The sequence below is a fragment of the Falco naumanni genome, chromosome 10 (assembly GCF_017639655.2).
Source record: "Falco naumanni isolate bFalNau1 chromosome 10, bFalNau1.pat, whole genome shotgun sequence".
Taxonomy (NCBI): Eukaryota; Metazoa; Chordata; class Aves; order Falconiformes; family Falconidae; genus Falco; species Falco naumanni.
The window spans coordinates 3,963,360-3,985,163 of record NC_054063.1 but is presented as its reverse complement, the minus strand read 5'-3'; the positions used below and the strand labels follow the sequence as shown (position 1 = coordinate 3,985,163).

Here is a 21,804-nt window from a genome sequence, read left to right as displayed (position 1 = left end):
TCCTTCACTAAATTCTGGTTTTTCTTCCTCTGTAAGGAGCTGCCCTGAACCTTGGTTCCCACCTCTGAGAACAAGCAAAGCTGATGCAAAGCGTTACTCACAGAAAATGTAGCTACCCTGTAGACTAGGCAGGAGGATGGAATCCAGACTTCCCACCATCTCTCTGCTTCTTGGTGCTCTTGAGTCTCCAGTGTATGCTCTGCTCCTGTATCCAAACTTAGTAAAGCTTGCTTTTCCCGTCCCTTTCCATTATGGACAGCTGCTTTCCTCTGCGGCAGCCTACTCCTGATGCTCTTGTGCAGAATTTCCTCCTTCATCCCTTTCAGTGATTACCTAAAACCTGCACTGCTGTGGTGACAAAGTCCTCTGGTGATCTTGGCTCTCATGTTCTTTATAGCAAAGGCAGGCGTTCCCACGGGGCAGCTGCTTGCCATCAGAGCTAGAGATCCTGAGTTATAGAGCTCCCTGTGAGCTAACAGGGGTACCAGTATTCCCACATCAGATGAGATTCAGGCGGGATATTGGGAGATCTCCTTAACGATTAGGCTATGCTCTTCTGTCAGTATCCCACCTAGGCTGTCCTGAGAGACCCCTAGTAATGGTGAGGATGTAGTTCTCCCATGCAAACGCCTTCAAGAGCAGCACAGGGCTAGAAATCATGCCTTCAATCAGAGACTTGGCATAGCTGATCTCTCCAGGTTACTTCTACACCTGCTTCATGCAGATTCTCTTCTTGCTGGCAGTTCTACCCTTCCTTATTAAAGATCTTTCCCACACTAAAACTGTAAAGTGGACCACCAGCGTCAATTTTGGTTGGCAGTTGATTCATCCCCTTTCTTCTGCTGCTTCTCCGTCTGGGAAGGTGACAAACAGAAGAGGACCTGCAGCCACTTGCATCACGGAGGACCAGTGCAGGGCCATTGCATGCTTCCAGGTAACTTTTCAGGCAGGTGTTCACGAGCTCAGCGGCGAGGTAAGTGTGTGTGTGTGCGCGCGCATGCAGATCAGTCAGATACTGTCTGGTGGCTTACAGGGGGGCAATGCCAAACATTTCTGAGGTCAGACCTCCTGCAAGATTCCTGAGATGAGATATCCATATCAATATGTTGCAATTTTTTTTGTCTGGCCTCAAACTCGTGACTTTTCCTTTTCCACTTCCAGTCAGCAGACTTCAGTTGGGGAAATACTGAGGCTAACGTACTGAAACACCTATCAGAAATGTTATGTGAATCCAAGTGATTGATAGAATTTCAGCCATTGACTATGAAAACATGAGTAAGCTGATGTTAATCTACAGATGTTGTATTAACACTGAGTGATTTCCCAGTCCTCATTAGCAATACACTTTGATAAGGGTAGAAGTGCTAGCTATAGTTTCCCTTCAGTAAGCTGTTTAATCATCAGAGCTTACTGGCAGTGGGATTTGGGAGACTTACACGATCACAAAGTGAATTAAGAGTAATATAATACAATACCGTCCCTCTGTCTTCCCTGGGATAGCACACAGGGAGGGGAATGGGTTCAGATCTGCTCCATTCCCCCGTTCAAGCAGCGCTGGTGTGCTCTCGTGAGGACTAAGCAGGAGACTGCTGCCTCCTTAGTCGAAGGTATCCCTCGTTTTCGGGAGCACGCTTATGCCAGCTCCCCTGCAGCCATCAGCACATGCCAGTGGACTTGTTACAGCACGTTCAGCAGCACATTCTCACTGGTTTACTGAGGTCTGATCCAAAGCGTACTGTAGATATGGCGAAGATTCATAGACTTCTTCAGTGGTCTTTGGACTATTCCATGGAGGCAAAAATACAACAGTGATGGACACGTGGGGAGAGGACTTTACCTTACCACCACATTTCGCTCTAAAGAGGTGGTAAAAGAGATTGTGTAGCCCAACCCTGTGCATCCCAGAGCAGTAAAATCAACATGAATCCTCCTTAATAAGTGATTCAAAAGCACTTTCTGGTTTGTGAATCGTCTGCATCCCAGCCTTTCTGAGGATCTTGGGCAATGAGACATGAATAGTGCAGCTTCTGTGGTCATCTCTACCAGCTTATGGGGCTGCCAGCCTGCTCTGGCCCTAATTGCCAGCTGCTCTTTTAAAATGCTCTCTGCCACTGAGCAGTTCTCATCCAGAGATCTCAGACATGAAGTAATCCTCCTAGCTTTTCTAGAAAAAAGCCAGCTACTATTAAACCTGTTTTACAGGTGGGTAGGCTGAGCTCCAGTCTGCCTGAGATCACAAAGTGTTATTTAGGGCCAAACTGCCTGGGCTGACACGTTCCTGTAGCAGGGATGACTGCCTAGGAGGAATATTAACCTCCTTCGTTAGAGGAAAAGAGTGCCCAGGCAGAGGGGAGGGCTGGCCACACAGGCTCTCTTTACATACATGCTTTGCACATGACTACAAAGCAAATAAACCTCACTGACTGCATGGCTTGAATCCAGGTGTCCCCTAGATGCAGACGCAAGCGTAGGGTGAACCAAAATGCCATGCCTGGCCCTTTGTGCTGAGCCATCCATCAGGTGGGAATGTAAAACTCGCCTGATTGCTTATGCCTGAGTCACCTCCTTTAGCATTTGTTATTGCCTAGTGCGTTAGCATGCTGCCTGCTGGATAATAAATGACTTCATTCGCTGCGGCACTGAGGACACTATTAAAAATTAACCCTGGCAAATGGTCCTGCATATTTTTTTCAGTCAGAGCCAGACAAGGGGGAAGAGGAGGGGAGCGCTGTTGAAATCTGATTTGCAGAAAAGGCAAGTGGTGAGTTTTTGGTAATGGGGATGGGTCAGGCTTCAGTTTAATCACTGCAGTTGTTGGTAATCGATGATCAAAATTCAGAGGGCTTAAGGCACTGGGTAGAGTTAAAAGCAGTGCAGGTAGAGAAGACTCAATAGGCATATTGCAGAGGACATCAAAGAATGGGATAAATGGGGATTGCTATCCTGATGTGTAATTTATGACCTGTTTGCAGAAATAAATGAATTTATCACATGGATGTTGTTACCACGTATAAGGAGAGTGGTCCATAGATTAAAAACTCCTCAGTTTTGGTTCATGTATTGCACCCTTTTCTCACAGTATCACACTTCCAACCATACCCTATCTATAGCAGCAGGCAGAGTATATTTACAGAAATGAAGGGTTTGCATTAAATATCTGAGGAAATAGATCAATTGACAGATCTTGGCTACTTTTGCCGGCAGCATGTACACAGTATCCATCAAATTGTCTTGAGTCAAACCCTCGCAGGCTGAATTTGAAACTCAGGCAAGGAGCCAGGCAGGCTTAGAGAGCAGAGGCCTTTCTGTCTGCATGCACTTCCCACCGTCTGTATGCTGCAGCCCAGAGCAGGGGAGCTGAGCTTTAGGCTCAACAAAAAATACTTCCTTACTCCCTTTGCATTGCTCCAAAAGAGGGATTTGATCTGAAGCCTGCTGATGCTCATATTAACGATCCCGTTGTTGACACAAAAATCGCACGTTTTTCTGAGATGTCATTCAGCTGGCTTCGGTACAGCAGCAAGTGGCATGCCCCATCCCAAGCCCACAGTTCCTCAGGGCTGTTCCGGACCCTTGGGTAGTTCCATCCGTAGATGGTTGATACGTGTAGATAGTCTAGGTGGTAATATGAGATGGAATGCCAGGTGCAGTGACTATGCAAGCAGATCTACCCTCTGGCTGGCATGCTTTTTTCCAGAAGTGTATCATAGCTGTTGATTTCACAAGCTGTACTGCAATATGATGGCATCTATCAAAGGGCCAAGCTGAGGTCTGCATGTTTGTACTGAGTCACCTGCCCAGCTCCATGTGGCAGAGGTATTTTAAAATGTCAGGCTTAAGCAGATATTATGCTGCAGCAGGGAAGATGATATAAAGTTCCTGTATAAACAGTATTATGAATTTGCTGGATGAAAGGTACTCAGCTGTTGCTATGTCCAAGCTGGAGACATTTCCTGCTCTAAGATCTATCCTTACCATTTCAGGGACCATAAAATATTCCTCAGATTAATTCCTCCTTTTTATTTATTTTCTTTTCTTCTAGCTCTCCATCCAGACACAGCTTTGTCGTTAGCCCTACTCACTAGCTATCTTGGCCAGCTGTGTGAGTCCCCAAGTGCCAAATCCAAATCCCTTCTCCTCTCTGGTCCTGCCCATGTCATTGATGGGGAACGCGCTTCCAGAACAAGCAGCTCTGGCTCCCATGGATCTGGGACTTGGCCACGCACTGTGCCACACAGCAGGAAGGCTTCCAGACTTATCAGCAGGGTAGGGTGGTCCCAGGGACCTCTGTTTCTCAACAGCTAAGGTGTTTGCCTAACATGTTGGTTAAAGAACAGGCATACCAGAAAGTTGTGCTTGCAACTACCAGATCCTCCCTGAACATATTTCCTAGATAGCTGCTGTATAAATGATGAGGAAGCAATCCAAGCGTGTGATCACAAACAAGAAGGTGTGCGGTTTGGTACAGGACCTGCCCTTGCTGGGGTGTTCGCTCTGTGATAAACAGGCTTTTTCACTCTGTGGTAAGATCCTGTACTCATTGCATGCAACAGGTAACAGTTTGACGGATCTCTTCCTGCAGCCCAGCATGCTGCTGGAACAAGGATTTTATTTTAATGATAAATAACCAGGAGTTATCACAACGGTTATCAGTCAACACAACATTTTATAAATACAGTCTTTGTGGAGGTAGTAGTTTTGGAAATCCCAATAGCTTAAAGTTAGTTTGGCACCTCTTTGTAGGATAGGTGGTGGGTGTGATCTGAAATCACTTCCTTTAACTCCAACAAGTTTGGGATCACATCCACGGTTTGGTTATTTATTTATTTATTCCCCTCCCAGTCTTTATATGTCACTCTCTGGGTTGCCAAGGGCTGGACATGTAAGGCAAGTATCTCAAAGGAGAAAGAAGTGTCTGGTGCCACCAGCTGTAGGCACACATCCAGCGGCTCGGTTCTCTAGGAAAGGAATTTGTGGACTGCACCTGGAAAATCTGTCCTCCACAAACCAGGAGCTAGCCAGTAAACACTGAATGCATAGCTGAGCACTGGACACTTGTGTTTCTACTGACTTCTAAGCAGAATGAGAAGGAAATGTATTTTTTGCACTAGTTTAACTTGTACCCTGATCTGCCACTGCAGGGAGTAATTGACTGATCACTTAGAAATTAGCCAGCTGCCAGTGTTTGCTGCACAAGATTGCTGTGAACGGGCTGTTAATGAATGTCCCTGTGTTAGCAGGTCCACAGCATGGTGTGGGGAGTGACCAGCGTAGGGCAGGACAGGGGAGGAGGCTTGTGTGGGCTCCAAGGAAGACAGGTTCTGGCAGTGGTGATGTGTGGGGAGTTACTGGGGGGACATGCATTTCACCACGCTGCTGGGTAGTACTTTAGACATCTCTTTCTACATCGGCCTCCACTAGAAAATAGCAAGAGCCAAGCCCTGCACAGAGTCATGTTAGTGTAATGCTAACGCAATGTATGAACTTCTGCTCATCTCATTATGACAATACTTCTGAAAGAATCAAGTCTCTGCATCCCATCATAATAGAAAAGACCAGGTGCAAATCCAGCACTGTTTTTTTCCCGCTTTGTGTTTTCCAGTAGTTCAGATCCAAACTGAAACAGAGCTTGTCAAAGGTCCGTCTCCTTTGCTAACAATGGTGGGCAAGTCTCTAAATGCAAGGTCTTTGCTCAGACTGAAGGAAATGAATGGAAATGAGTCAGTACTTCAGGAGCATCATGACTCCTACAGATAAAAGTAGTTTGTGGTCACGAGAGGATTCACATTCTGTATTTCTGCCGTCTGCTAAAGGGATTTGCTCAGCCAAACACACACCACTCAGCTCAGGCACTAGGAGTTTCTATTAAACCACAACAAGGGTTTACCCCAGGGTGCCTTCTAAGGTGTCCAAGAATAGAGGATACTGGGATGGAGTGCTTAGCCAGAAGTGCAAGCATGCAGTGATAAAATGCAGGATTTCGTGGCCAGATTGCTGGCCTACAAGCACGGCTGGAGTCCCTTGTAGCAGCCAACATGCCATGTTCACTGCCCTGTGCTGTCACCATCCAGTGGGGCTGCCGACAGATCCAGCCTTGAAAACAAACTGTCAAGCAAAGCATTTGTCGTAGGTGTGAGATTTGTGCGGACTGGGATGTGCTTTATGGTCTTTAATACTCTGAAACACTACCTGAGCATCTGTCTTGGTCTCACTCAGCATGCTAAGTTAGGTAACAGAGCTGAATTTTACTGAAACTTCTAGACAGTGCATAAAAAGTACAAAAGCATACCAATAATCCATCTTCTGTCATCACCAGTCTAACTCAGCTGCTGGAACAACAAAGTATATAGTCCTTTTTTCTAAGCATGCATTATGCAAAATCAGAGCCAGGGCTATAAGGAGACTATTGGAAATCGGGTCTCTCCAGTCATTTTGAGAGCAGGGAAACATCCTTCCCTCTCTACAAGGACAAGATTCCTTCTAGTAGTCTACAGGAAGTTACACATGACAAATACAGATGAGTCCCAAGGCTTTCCAAAGAGGCTATCCATGGAAAAGGCAACCTGAACCCCTCAAATTCTAGGGAAAATCCCAGTGCAGGATGGTGGGGTGCGGCATCACTTTTCATTCCTGTGTGGTATTTGCTGGACTGGAATCCAGGCTGCGTGTGGCAGAAGCAGATGTGTAGGGTCAAGTGCTCCTCTGACAGAGCAGATACAAATGTTTTCGCCTTTGCACAGCTCATTCACTGATGCTGAGCCAGAAGCACACGTAAATCACCGAGCAGACCATGGAGCTGAAACACTCCTGGGAGTACCAGCAATGGGCAAGGCACCTGAGGCAGAAGCAGCACGTTGGCTCTTGGTGTGTTGGGACAGAGAGCCGTGTCTTCTAGGCTATGGATGCTGGCTGTAGGATTGCATAGGTGTGCGTGGGGGTACACAGGGTATATGCAGCGTTTGTGTTCCAGCCTGCAGAACTGCCTGACCCCTCATCTACCTGCTGACCCCTCCACCACCGCAGACTGTGCCCCAGCCACCCTGTTTCCTCCGCTGTAGGACATGGACTTGTGAAGGACTTTTGCCAGAGCTGTTGTCTATAGCGTGGCTCGCAGTGGTGCTGTTGCCGTGATGGCTGAAAGCCTTGGCGTACATGAGGTGCATTCAGAGTAAGCTTTGAACTGTGCAAAGTGCATGCAAACTAGCGGTGTAAGGGCATGCAAACTGGTGCTTTGCCCTGATTAATTTTTCTAAAAGCCCCAGTTTCTCCACTGCTTCACGCCATATATTGTCACTTACACTGATGGGAAATTAGTATAATCGACACCTTTCTGATTTGGTAACATTTTGTGGTGGCTTTGCATTGGCATAAAAAGCAAGTACACATTGCAAAGCTGCTGAAGACAGCTAGATGAATTTCACAGCTAATGCCTGCTTGGCGAAACAGACCTAAAAGCACAGTGCATCCACAAGTTTCTTTACACTACAAAGAACAAGTGATGTTGCTGAAAAACTATGGTGAAACAGTCATTGACCTTAACTCCTTTGCAACATCAATTCATTTTTCTCTTAATGTTGAAAAAAAAGTTGTAACTCAATCACTGACCATGGAATACATCCCAGAAGAAATGCAAGGACCACCAACAATGTGGACCAGGTGTGAATTACAAATAGCATCAGCAAGAGGCCTTCTGTGTCCCAGGGTCATTCATCCCATAGCCAATGCTATTCCTTTTATATTTTTCTTTTCAGCTTGCCATTTTTAAGCCTTTTCAGCAAGACCTTCTCTTGCTGCAGGTTTCTACCACACCAAGCACTGTGATGCCCCTAAACTGAATGAAACCCCTATAATGGTACTACAGTTGTAACAACATTGGGTTTTGTTCCTACCAGTTCGTTAGCCAAAGTGACCGTCTGGCAGCTGTAGGGCAGCTTTCGGCTTGTCCCGTACAGTGAGGCAGGATGCTATACCCTGGAAGAGCAGATGTGTGCAGATAGTGTCCTTGAGCTTTCCAAACCCAGGAAATAGTTTGACCCAAAAGAAACTGAGAAAGGTAGGTGGCATTGGAGACAGACACGAAACAATAATCTTTATTTTATAGAGTCATCTCAAGTTACCATTGATTCATCTTGAGTCAGGAATAATATAAACAAGGGAGTGCAAGCATGCTTCGGGCTCTCAATATTTTCCATATAAGAAAGCTTTTGCTTCCTTTTACCTATAAAATTGGGAAGGGAGAGAAATCTTACATTTGTTTATTTATTTGGTTTTTTATTCATTTATTTACAACTCTTCAATAAAATGAAGGCAGAATTAGGAGATAATGCCTTCCGGAATTAGGAAATCCTGGCTCGGTAGCTCAAATATTAACACAGTGCCTCATCTCACCTTTGCTACCTCCTGTCTTTCATCCCGATCAATCATCTTGACTGCACTGTAATGCAGCTGCTCTGGGCAGAATCTCTTGTCACAAACCAAACCCTGCTTTTCTGAAGCAACGGTACAAAGGAAGGAGAGAGGCCTCTGGTGTGGCATCTGCACTGGGAATTGCTTGAAAGCAAATGGGATTCCACGAGAGTTCTCCCCTCCCACCAGAGCTGAATCCAGCCTTAAGCTAAGGAGATATCCCAACACAACTGAAACCTGCCTTAAGCTTACCTTTTCTCTAAGAGACCCTTCACCGTGAGAAATTGCCATTTGCTGGTTTTATTGCTTTATATTACCCCAAAAACGTACCCTGAAACTCTAGCAAGCCAACGAGGGGGTTCATTTCCCTTGAGCAGGCATGCAGCAGTGAGAGGACTCGCTCTGTCCCTCAGGACCGAGCTCAGGACCTCTGGAGTGCATGGTCACCTTCAGGCACCACGCAAGGTTTCTGTACAACTTCAGTGAGATCAGTCGTTTGGTTTATTTTTTCATAGAAGCAAGGACAAAGAAAAACCGCAATCACCCGTCTTTCAGTGTGAGTTAAAATACTCTATAAAAACATCTAGTGGAAGTTTTTCTAGGTCTAATTCAGCTTGCAAAGATACAGCTTTGTCCCAAATGCCGTATGTTGTCTGATGAAGCTTTCCTTTCATATTGCAGTTTATGAATTCACATAAGCCTGTGAAAAGGAGCAAAAACAAATGCCTGGATTCAATGAGTCAGAGAAGACATTTTTTTAATTGGTTCCTCTCATTGCCCTTTCTTTTCATGCCAGGTGCAGTGACAGCAAAATAAACTCAATTCACAGACTCCTGTCATCCTCCGGATCTTTGGATCGGTTCTGACTCCCTCCCAGCCTCATTCGTTGCTTCTGAGGATGAAGTCCTGAACATCTGCTGTGGTCGAAACTATTCTTACATCATCTTCTGAATGCAGTGACTTCAAGCCCATGAAACCATGATGTTAATGCCATAGTCAAGGCTTCAGCCAAAGCTCTTTCTGCAGACCTGGGCTGACTTTTTTGAAAATGCCATGGCAGTTGCTAGTTCTTCACCAACAGAGGAATTACCAGAGTCGTGTAGCATTAGGCTTATCATGCAATACAAGAAAATGGGAGAGTTTTCCAGCAGAGCAGCAGTCTGCTTGGGGGTGGCAGTACCATAGTATGAATTCCTTACTGAATCTCAGATTATTTTTTGATTTTTGTCTTGTTGTATAAAATGGGGAAGAATATCCTTGCTCTGTGTTATCTACTTAGAATAATAAGCAGCTGGAGGCAAATGTTTTACTATGCGTGGTATTAATTTGGTAGTGTTAGCTGTATTGACACCTTTCTGTGCAAAGATTAATAACAGTTAAAAATCAAACCCAAATGGGGCAAGCCTGAAGATTATCTAGGTGTGGACTCACAGCTGAAGTAATTACTGTTCTTCTGCTTTCGATAAGAGATGTATAACACTGTGGTAGTGATAGCATGGCTAATGAAAACTGCACAGAAATGGAAGTTATCCAGGGAGAACGCAAAATTTCAGGAGTTTAATACACTCAGGGACTGAGTAATTTCTGCCTTGCTGTACTGAAAGGACATCTTAAACAAAATTGTCACATTTGGGATGATGCTACAGAAATAGATGACTGCTGTTGCACACTAGTTCTGAAGAAGCCAAGAGGCAAAAGAGGGGAGATGTAGGCTAATGCACACCCATCAGTCTGACCCCCAACAGTATGTAGTATTTTAGAACAAATTTTGACTACAAACATCATTAAAGATATGGGAAAATGCGGCAGGAGCTTACCAAAGGCAGGTTATACCAAACTCTGGTAAGAGGGACTGATCTAGATGAAAAAAATACTACTATTTGGGACTTTAGGACAACCTTCATTACCGTGTCCTAAAGGAAATGGATAGTTCTGCTGGAAAAGGGATTCTCACACAACAGAGAGGTGATACAGGGCTGGCTAATGGGGACAAGAGATCATGCTGCAAGGGGAAATACCAGGCTGAAAGACAGCTTGAAGTGAAGGCTTTTCTGGAAAATACTCATTTTAATTTCTGTTAGTGCCGTTTGGAAAAGCCTGAAGCATGCTGATGACATTTGCTAATGATTAAGGTGTATCATCAGAGGAAGATGGTAAGAAGGGGGTGGGGCGGTAAGACTAGAATAAAATGTAGTGGTACAGGAGTGCAGGGCCACGTAGTTACAAAACCTTTTACTACAGTGGGGATTTCCATTCCACTTGCCTTTCCAACCAGGGAGGACAAAGAAAGAGAGGACCAATTTGTATGGCCTTGATAATGTGACTCCAGGATATACCAGCCATTCACAGTACAGAAAGGAGAGTATTTATTCCACTGCGCGACACATCTGGAGTAAATTATACTGTTCTGGTCACCCATCTTCAAGAAAGGAAAGCTGGAAAAGAAAAAACATGATGATAAAAAGAATTGCGAGCCTGTCTTTAATGACAGGAGATTTTGAGCTTGGCTTGTATGACTTAGCAAAATAAATGTCAAGAGGAGATGACAGCGAGCCCTATAAATACATCAGGAATGCAAACATCATAGGGGAAGTGTTATTTTAAGCTGAAAAATAATTTGGCGAAAGAACAAGTAGGTATAACTTGGCAATAAATAATTTTAGCCCATAAATTAGGAGGTCTGTAATCTTCAGAGTGAGGCTTTGGTCCGATCTTTCAGGAGGAGGAGGAAGAGGGTGACAGTTATCTAAATGACTCTGGTGTGGTGGCCTGCAATAGCAGAAATCTGGTTCCTCTGGCTAGAAAGCCCCTGTGGTTTTAGGTTCCAGTACAATGGAATTCCTACATGTTAATACTGTGGCAAATGTTAATATTAAATATGAATAAAGTGTCAACAGCAATTAGCTGTTAATCAGTAATATTAATTAATGACTGGGATGATTGGATGTTGCTTGTGACTGGATGAAAACCAGGAGGACAGACAAATCTCTGTAAGGTAAGAGCCCGAAGGAGAAGCGTGTCCGTCTAGGCTCGGTTTTCAGAGAAAGTTTCACCTGATTCTTGTTCATTTGGGTAGCACCAATATAATTAATCCAGACTAACCTGTTTCATGGAGTTCCTATGATGGTGAGATTAGAATCAGGTCTAACACCTCCAAACAGGTTCAGGGTATTGTAATTGTGACTATTAAGGTTTAAAAATTTTAAACGTTTCTTGGCAAAAACCGAAACGTAACTCTTCTCTCCTACAAAGCTTCATGAATGCACGACATCATGATTCCTGGATAGAGATCACATCATCTCCACAGTTATTACTTTACAGGTTTCTCACTGACCTCAGCTCAGCTCTGGGAATGGTGCCAGCACAATTACAGTAACTCTGAATAGGGCAGACATAAAGCTCCTGTATCTACCCTGAAATTGTGCCAGATTTTTCTCTTGCTTAATGATGGAAAGATGCATTTCTTCTTTGATTGGTTTCAAATAGTTCAGGCTGGGCTGGCTGTAACAAGATTATTTCCAGCAAAAGAAGGAAAAGAAGTAAACTACCCTGCAGGTATGTGCATACGCAGTACGCTTATTCCATAGATAACCTTGGGGAAGGTTGTTCCAAGGAGAGTTGCGGGGGAAACTGAGTCAAGGTGACTTCAGCTAGTTACCTGGAAGGTAAATGGCAGAGCTGGGAATAAAATTCAAGGGGCAGGTGCTTGATTCAGTGTTGTTTTCACTGAACCACGCTACCTTCCTGGAGCACGTCAAGGCCCATTGCCTTCCTTCCCATGAAGCTGGGCAGCTGGACTGCAATGACACCAGGTGGAGCTGAGTGCACTCATCACCTTGGAAAATCAGGCCCCTGGTGATTTTCTCTGATGTTAATTGACTGTCAGACCCTGCAAGAGGGGAGTCAACACATTTCCTGAACTGTGCTCTAAGAGAGTGTTTTCCAAACCCGAGGGTAAATTTAATGTTGTTGCAGAGGAAACGCTGATGGGACTCAGCAGCAGCTGCTGCTCTCCAGCATCCTCCCGAAGGTACGGCGCATTGGAGCTGGGAGCAGGGAGCGCCTGCAAGCAGCGTATGCAAACCCCAACCCCTTCTACTTGGCAAGCAGGACTCTGCCTTCCCTCCAGACCTCCTGCCTTCCTCCCCCAAGAAAAAGAGTCCCGAGGGCTGCTCCCAGGAAAATGCTGGGTACCATCCTGAAAGGTAAATCCCTGAAAAACCAGGCTTTTTGCGTGGGACCACTGAAGGTGCAATCACATTTTCCTAGGTGCTGGATTTCTGAATCTGTTCTAAAGTGTGGAAATGTGGATTCTTCTCAAGTGAGAGTGAGAACGGTAAGAGCAATGTTCTGGATAAATACATTGTGATGAGTCTAAAAGATCAGGTAATGTGTGTGTTCAAAGAGGCAAATTTAATTTATGGACAGATGAGTCTGGGTGATTGGATTACCTGATTTAATGAATTACTGCCTCTCAGTGGAGCTGTGAAAACTGACTGCATTTTGCTTTCCTCCTTTGCTTTTTAAAATAAATCATATTAAGGGAAAGCAAACAGGTTTCATTTAGAGAGTGGAAGGGCTGTTAAAGTGGTCAGTTAAGATGGCTCTGCAGATGCACGGTAACTCGCTAAACTCTGGAAGTTAATCCCATACACTAACGTGGCTGTGCCCTGCATGTGCCCTGGGCACTGATGGCACTCGTTTTCTGATGTTCCGTAATTATACACACACACACCAATTAGTATTTTATTCATATTGGGGCTGACTAGTGAGACAGGAACACAACAGTGCCATGGCTATCTCTGACAGGGGATGTTGAACGGTGAAAGAACAGCGCATTGCTGCTCACCAGGCTGCACCTCAGTTACACCTTTGCACCGATGGAGATGTTTCATCGCATCACCAACAAAAGTTGACCCACATCCGTTGGATCCAGGTTATGACAAACTTAATTCTGCCACATCTAATCTTTTGACCGCTCTGGTCAGGAAATTTGGTCTTTTAGTCTGTTTGGGTTTTTCTTTTTTTAAATGCAAAATGATTTGGGGAAACCAGCCTTGTTAGGTATCACCAGTTGTATTTTTTGGTCCCCACCACTGGAGCTGATGGAGCGGCTGCTCCCCACACCCGGCTGCCCGCAGGCACGGGGTGTCACCTTCGTGCGTGGCGTTAGTGCCCCCTCGGCCTGCAGCAAACATTCTTCACGTGCTGCTGGGAACAGAGGTGCCCCCACCTCCCTCCTACCACACCCCAGCACCTTCAGCCATGTGGTCCCCTGCAACCCACGCCCCGCAGGGGTCCTGCTGCCTCTCCCGCCCCATCCCTAGTGCTGTGCCCACCTCTGCCCTCCCCCGCTCTGCTCCTGCGCTTCCCCTCCTCCCCCCACAAGCATCCCCCTCCGCTCCCTCCCGCCGGGATCCCCTCCTGCCTCGGCAGACGCCCCTCTCTCCATTCGCCCCAGGCAGCCGGGCGCCGCACTGAGCTGTGGGGGCCGCGGGGGCGTGGCCTCGGGCCGCGGGGGCGTGGCCTCGGGGGCCTGGTCAGGTGCTGAGGCCGCGAGCGGCGGCGGTTGCTGGGCGACCGGCGGTGGCCGCGCAGCCCCGGCCCCAGGCCCAGGCCCAGCTTCTCGTCCGCGGGCGAGAGGGGAGGGGGTCCGGGGGTGGCTCGGTGCGTGCGGCGGGCCGGAGGGATGGTTTCCCCTTCCTCGTCCCGTGTTTCCACACGCCTGCTTAAGGGCCCCTAAGAAAGGCCTCCGCGGCGCATCCCGCCTGCCCGGTGCCGCTCAGGCCCTGAAGGCCCCCAGGCTCATACCACTGTCCTGCGCGGAGGTGGGAAGTGCCTGAAGGCCCCTGTTTGTGTCGGTGTTGACAGTGCATCTGGTAGGTTTAACAGCGTGTTTGGGTTATGCTTTGGTAGAGCTCTGACTGCGTGTTCCTGGGCGCTTGCAAGCTGTGGGAGCAGCCCAAGGTGTGCCACCGGGGCGTGTGGCTCTGCTGTGGTGGCCCCTCAGCTGCTGCGGTGACAGGAGTGACTTGCTGAGGCCAGGCTGGGGGGCCCCGGTGGCCCAGGGGAAGGGCTCGGCTACAGTCCCCATCCTGCTTCCAGCCCCTCTGTAGTCAGGGGGTGAACCCACTACCAGCTGGAGGTTCGTGGTACTCGCCCATAGTTTTTAGCAGACAGTAATTAGCTAATTGGTTATCTAAGGCTCTCTCTTTGGCCTGTCTGTGAGGCCTGTGCTCTCCTGGCTCTGCACCCATCTTTTAGTCATTGTTTCCTGACATAAACGTCCCTGCTTACCTGTTATTTTCTATTCTGACTGCTTTCACGAGGCAAAATTTTCTGATGAGTAATCCAGTAAAAGTGTATTAAATGTTGACTTCAGCCTTTTACCCCGTGCTAGCCTGGGGGAGGGGTTTTCTCTAGCAGGTTCAACTTACTCCTACAGCCAAGGAAATGACTGTTCTTTGAGTAAATAATTGTTTATTAAATAACTATTTTTTTTTTACAAATATGTAGATTCTTCTGTATCAAATCCTTCACCTTCTCATGATCCTCTTGGGAAACTGTTTTCAGTTACACTTTCATTAAGCTCTTCAAGGCTGTACCACCTTGTGTCCTGTTACACTTTGAAGACCAATTGAACGTGGACTTCTGCTGCTACAGTGGATAAAGTACTCTTTCATTATCAGTTGCGGAATGCTCAGAGTCTGCGTTTGTTTGGGGCTTGGTTTGATTTCTCTTGAAGATTGTGTTCTTAACTGTTGTTTTAGCAGGATACGGAGCAGTCATAAGGAATTGCACTGTGAGCAACTGTGTCATTCAAGATAAACAGAGATGAACGCTGTGATTAGTAAATGAAAATCCCTGTAGCAGAGGAATGGGAAACAAAAGACACAGAACAGTAGTGGCATTGGAAGAAAAGGTAAAATAATTTCAAATGTACAAATGACTGAAAATGTTCAGAACTTCTTTTTTTCTTCTCCAATTTGATTTTATTTCTCTGCTTTGTGTTATTTTTGAATTTACCAAGAAGAACTTGGTTTTAAATTTAAGTGTTTGGGCATGTCAGATCTCAGAGTTGCTGTAATTAACAGGTTTTGGGGGTGGTGATGTGCTAGGATTTTATTTTCTGGTCTTTGGCATTAATATTGAGAATTACTACGCTCCTGTAGATCTGACCTCTCAAGAGATTGATGTGTGGGTACATCTACCTATGGACAGTTTAATTTGTTAGTTTAATCATATGCTGCTGTCGGTGGAAGAGATATAAAAGCAGGATTTGGATTCAATGTGAGACCAGATGTGAGTTTAGCACTGGGCTGGAGTGATATTATTATTTATGAGGATGCATGTGCTCATCTAACTGAAGCTCCTTAGGGGATGTAGTTAAAAAAACCACATATATTCTCTAAGTTTGAAGTAGTATAAAATTTGATGCTTGCACAATAGTAACATTTTGTAATAGACCATAAATCTGGGATTGCTACATTTGTCAGTAATGGGAGTGGCTTAATATTTATTCAGGAGGAATTACGAAGAGGTTATTTTTTTAAATCGGAAAATTCATGAACTTTTCACAGAAATTATTTTAGGTATGTCTGTATAATTTTAATTTGCTAGGAAAATGCTTAGTGTTTTTATACCTTCTGTAGATTCCTGTGTTGGCTTGGAAGACAGTTGGGAATAAAACCTTTTTTATATCAGTAAGGCCACAAGTACTTGTAATACAAATCAGAAGACCAGCTTTGCCATGGCAGATGTAATCAAGGCTAGTGTAACTGTGTTAAAAAGAAAAGATTGTGGACCCTGGCCAGTTCAAAGAAGCATTATCTAATATTTTAAAAAATAAGATTTCAGAAAGTATTCATTCCTTTGATTATAGCATCTGACATCAGGAAGCAATATTTTAAGTATCCCGTAACGTTGGCTGTTTCTTTTATATTTTTTGCATCTTGAGTTAATTTTTTAGAGTTCTAATACTACCTCTCGGTTTCTCTCAGTTGGTTGGTTTTTATGTTTTGTTTTGTGGGGTTTTTTTTGTTACTGCTAGCACAGGTAGTGTTTGGGTATGTTTTTGTTTTATTTCAATAGAGTATCCACCCAAGTTCAAAGTGATGGGGGGGTGGGGGTGCGGGGAAGTGAAATGTATATAAAATGATGGACTTTAAGTAAATTGTGGCTACTTGGGCTACTATAGCATTAATCTACTGCAATAGTTCTCTGAAAATATCATCTTGCAGCTAGTGAAAAGAGACAGTGTTAAAACCTGTTAAAAGAGGAATTGAAAACAGATTAAATTCATGTACCGGCTCTGTGGCCGTATCTTGAATTTTATGTGCAGTTCTGATCATCCTGGATGGTAAATGGCAGGACTTCAGATTGTTTCTGTGAAATACGACAAAGATGAGAAATAGAAAACAGACAAAATAAATGAGACTTTTCAGCTAGAAGAGATGAAAAAGGAGATGATTGAAAAGAAAGCTATAGATTAATGAATGGCACGGACATATGGATGAGTCTTCCATAATTCTAAGTGCTTTTGACCTCATCTATAACTTTAGCCTCCACAACAACCTATGTTTGTGTCTTCCACAATTTAAACAAATACGATGTGAAAATACACTTTCTCATCTTTAAAAACTGCTTCCTGATAAAATTCCTGGGGCTTCTTTTGTCGTTGGATGACTATTTGTCATGTCACGACACCTGACAAATAATTACTTCCCTATACATCTCCCCAGCTGTTGAACGCAACACACCTTTTTGCTCGGGAAGTTACTAAGCAGCTGACTGCCGGAAATTAAAACAGTATGTAGGGGAAGGATGGCTTTGGACTACCTCTGCTTCTGGTACTGTTTCTTAAGCATCTGTTTCTGACTACAGTAGATAGCTGGGCATCTGTCTTGACCCAGCAGGACAGTTATAGTGCAACCTCATTAGCAGACTAAATTGATTTTGCAAAGTCCTTTTCACTGTCAGTTTTCTGCCCTTGCTAAAATTTTGGGAGTGTGTGTTACTAAATAAGCTGCCGTGCCATCTTCCACTGTTCAGTATTTTCCTGTGAGTTCAGCTAGAAGTCATCTCTTACTATTCAATGTATCCCATGTGAGCAACACATTGGAAATCGGAAACATCCCAGCCTTGAAAATGCCTCTTCAAATGGTTTTGCGGGCCATGGAATCTCTTGCTTCAATCAGCTTAATTACCTAATAAAACGACTGAAAATTGTTTAGGGACAACAGAGCACTTTGAAATTCAGAAATGCCATATATGATGCATTTTCAGCCTGCACAGAAGTCTGGATTTCAAAGGGCTCATAAATGCAATGCATCAGTAGCTGGGAAAAAAAAGTCTGTTTTTATTGTCCTTTTCTTAGCTGGAATCTGGAAATGCTTCTATATGGTGGATACTACAAAATGCTTTGAAGACTAAAAATGTGGAATTTTTCTTCTCTGCAGCTTTGGTCTGTCACTTAGCCCTGAGTCCATGGGCTAGAATAGACTGAATGAGCAGCGCTGTTACAAGCTTGATCTGAGACTGTGCTCACCTGTGCAGGGACACACTGCATCTTTTTGTGCCTCAGAAAACTGAGCTGGGCTGTGCTATTATTGCCCTAATGAATGGAGAGAGCCTGCAAGACCTTTTGGCATGCAGGAGACTTTGGGGAAGATGCTGGAGAGAGACCAGTATACAGGTGACTTATCCAGCTTCTTTATAACGAGGTAGAGGGTGTCAATGATGTGAAAGCACCTTGTCTCAAACCCCAGATAAAGGCGACAAGGCTATGTTAAAAGCAGTATTTGTGCAGGGTGAGAAAGTTTTATATGCAATGGGAAAGGATAATTAGTGCGACACTAAAGCAAAACTAAGTTTACAGTGAGAGGGGGAGCTTTTTTTGTATTGTCCCATCTTTGCAACAATTGACACTGCCTTGTATATAATTAAAAGTGGGTGAAACTTGGAGCCCACATGGAACATTAACTTATTATTTGGCTCTCATCACTTACAAAAAGTTTGAGATTAATCTTCTGTTCGGTGTGGCCACCACTGGAGTATGGTATAATCTATGCAAATCAGTTGAAAAATTATTTACTTACAAAAGCTTTATTCAGTAAGAAAGTACCTGTACGCTGATAACAGAATATGTCCAAAGGGGGAACCCAGCAGCAATAACTCAGGGATATTATTGCTTGGGTGATGAATTAGCCCTGAGTCACTCAAATCTTGATGACTTTTTTTCTTTTTTTTACTTCCCCTAAAATATAATTTCATCGTGCTGCTGCTTATTTTATAAATATATATAATTTTGCAAGCTATGTGCTGAGACAGTATCATTTATTGTTCCAGATGTTCAATATATATCATAAGTGGAGAGCTTCCTGAAGGTAACTTTTCTTTTAACACACTCAGACTTGCATACAGAGTGGTTGTAGGATGTGCAGTGCTGGTCTTGGGCACTTGGGCTGCCTTTCTTCAGCCCAGCTTCAGCAGCTCGGAAATAGTATGCTGGGATTTGTATTTTCAAGTCTTCTCAGTCAAATCAGAAGCTTAAGAAACAGCTTGGGCAACTTTCACTTCAGTGTGAGCCTTGACCTATGGGACTTTATGTAACATGGCTTGTGAAGAGCAGAGAGGTGTTCAAGCTGGTTGTAGACCACCTCTTGCAGAGATGTTGTGAGGAAAGAATACACATTTGGGGGAGGCTGGTGGGAATGCTTTTGTTAATACTTAAAATGATACTGGCAGATGCTTTTATCTTGGGTTAGCCAGGTGATGAACTTTGTGCTTGGGTCATCCCTCTACTCAAGCTGCGCAAAGTTGTTCATGTGAACGAGTCTTTTCAAGATTGGGACCTGGAACTATGGTGCTGAGTTAATTTCCTCTTTGAGCTTGGAGAGCATGAATGATGAGTGCCCATGACATGAAGAGGGGTTTGTGTGCCCTAAAACTTGTCTTGTTTTCCTAAGTGTTGATCTTAAAAAGATACTGACTCTGCAAAGCCTTGCTTTGTTTATGTCCTTCCTCGGTATGTCCAGTAACGGCATCTGCAATTTAAGTAATTGCTGAATTGGACCTTTTGAATGCAAGGTAGGTAAGTGAATGACCTAGATGATGTTTTAGAAGAAATAGTTTGGGCTATTGTCCTTTGAAGATTAACAGAATATCCAGTAGATATTAAGATAACTTGTGGAGTATTAAATATGAGATCAAATCTTAATTCAGCCTGGCAGAATGCACTCACCTGTACAGTCTGTCTTCTGAAATAACAATAGGATATTGTAGGTAAGGCCAAAAAAGAAGGACATTAAGTTTTTCTTGACAAAAGACTTCATTAAGCTGATGCTGTGATTTAGATTAATATCCCTACCCTGGGAATAGTTGGAAATAATAACATTATATTTGCATACTTTTTATTTTAACAAAACTGAAACTGTAATGTTAGAATTGCCTAAACTAATTATATTCCCCAATTTTCTGGTCCAGTGACATCTACATTTAAGGCAGGATCTGTGTGTGTGATAAGCGCAGATACGCTGGTTCCTGTGTACCTTGGCGTTAGCTATCCGTTTCAGGACCCTGACCTAAGGACAAGAGGATTTTAAATAGAGCAGCCTTGTTTCTCACTTATTTCACATCTGGACACTGTTGTATAAAAACCTATGACCTTGAAGTGCCAAATGCAGCTTCCTGATCCCTGGCTACCTTGCTGAAGTTAAAATAGTGAGAGACTTTTACCTCCTCTGCTAACTGAAATGATCATAAGATCATTTGGCAACCTTCTGGCCATGAAGTCGTGGGCACCTTGGAACTCTGTTTTTCCATAACCCCTGTTGTTCACCATTTACCTCTACATCCTAACCCCTGTTTAGCTTTTCTTAGGCTGGTTGTAGGGAGGAGTGGGGACAAACAGCAGCAGAGTCTTTTGAGACGTTTCCTTGCAGCAGGAAGTTCACCTATATTAAAAAAAAAAAAAGTCAGTCTGTAGCATCTTGCAGTGTCACCTAAGGATTGAGATAATCCACACTCATTCATAGTCACTGTCTGTAGACTCGCGTTGCAGGGAGTATCAATAAATGTTTGTAGCCAGACAGAGAATGCCACTGATCCCCTCCCACCACAGGACTCTAAGAAACAAAAGCGGTTGATTGGACTTCGATTTATTGTTTCTTTGACATGTAATAGCACGTATAATAGAGAGTGATCTGCTTTTTATCCTGCTATGAGGACAGCATTTGACAAGCTAACTCCAGAATGATTTAATTTAGAGGCATTTCTAGCACACACGATGATAAATTTCTCATCACCTTACAACATCCTCAGCAGGATCTGGGAAAGTATTATATATCTTGCTTTTTTAGTACATACAATTTGTAGATATATAAAAGAGAAATGGTGGCATTTAAATGCATTGCCCTTTTTTTTTTTTTTTCTTAACTGCCATGTTTTTAAGAATATGAAACACCTTTTATCTCAAGGGTGTTGGCTCAAACCTACTCTGAGTTTGTAGCATGTGTTTTCTTCTCTGGGATCGCTGCTGCTTTGGATGATGGCAGTTTGAACACCATTCTGTGCATGGGGTTAATACAAAAAGTCCATGAAGCTCCCAAAAACTTTCCCCGAGGACTGTGTGGGACATAGAACCCGAGGCTTACCTACCATGGTCATGGCAGCTGTAGAGCAGGATTTAGACGTAATACCAAAGGACTGTCAGGCACCCTTACAGTCTGTAAAACCATAAATAAGGAAGGTAAACAATGAGGCAAACCAGTGCACTTGCTTTATGTGCAAATGTGGGTGCTTGAACCAAGCCCTCAAACTGGCTGAACAGTTAAACAAAACCATCTTTGTAAGCGCTGGAGTTGTTCAATGTCTTGAAGTCAGTGGATTTTTAATTACAATAAGTGGGATATTGAGATCTTGATATTTCAGTGTTCTCATAAAAGCTTTTTTCTTTAGTGGGGCACACAAGTGGAATATTTATGAATGGTCTTTATAGTCTCTACGTGATTCCTTAATGTTAAAGTAGCATTACTGAAGTAGTCACTACCTCCTTCTGCTTAACAAACCCAGAAGATTAAACCAAGATAATTTAGTTATATACAAAGAAGAGCGATTCACATTAATATCAGGTCAGATGTTTTTTTTTTTTTTCAACTTTTTAGAAGTTGCACCTGCTAAAATAGACTGATATGTTACAGGGTGCTTTATATTGCATAAATGTAGCAGGAACTGTTTCAGCCATTAGGGGTGGATTATTGTAACAGTAGTTTTATGATGACATCATAGCAATTTCCAGCTGCCCAAACAGTTATTTTCCAGAAGAGGTTATCTGTAGTGCACTTGCACAAAATTACACTTAAAAGGGCACTCATAGTTCCCTTGGGACTTACAAACCAA

The 21,804-nt window shown here is 43.9% G+C and overlaps 1 protein-coding gene and 1 long non-coding RNA gene across 3 annotated transcripts in view; both read left to right on the top strand.

Moving 5' to 3' along the window:
- The first annotated feature begins 2,617 nt into the window (after positions 1-2,617).
- Positions 2,618-9,661, top strand: LOC121095143. Its single transcript, XR_005830020.1, has 2 exons — positions 2,618-2,761; positions 9,203-9,661. It is a non-coding gene; the product is annotated as an uncharacterized LOC121095143 (long non-coding RNA).
- Positions 9,662-13,992: 4,331 nt separating this feature from the next.
- Positions 13,993-21,804, top strand: part of LRRC56 (leucine rich repeat containing 56) — a 65,416-nt gene continuing 57,604 nt past the window's right edge. Inside the window, exons 1-2 of one of the 2 annotated variants that reach the window (XM_040609479.1) lie at positions 13,993-14,285; positions 15,180-15,328. In XM_040609479.1, coding sequence (XP_040465413.1) covers positions 15,284-15,328 — 45 coding nt within the window. In that variant the 5' untranslated portion in view covers positions 13,993-14,285; positions 15,180-15,283. Of the gene's footprint in view, positions 14,286-15,176; positions 15,329-21,804 lie in introns of both variants that reach the window. The other variant, XM_040609478.1, reaches the window with a different exon arrangement.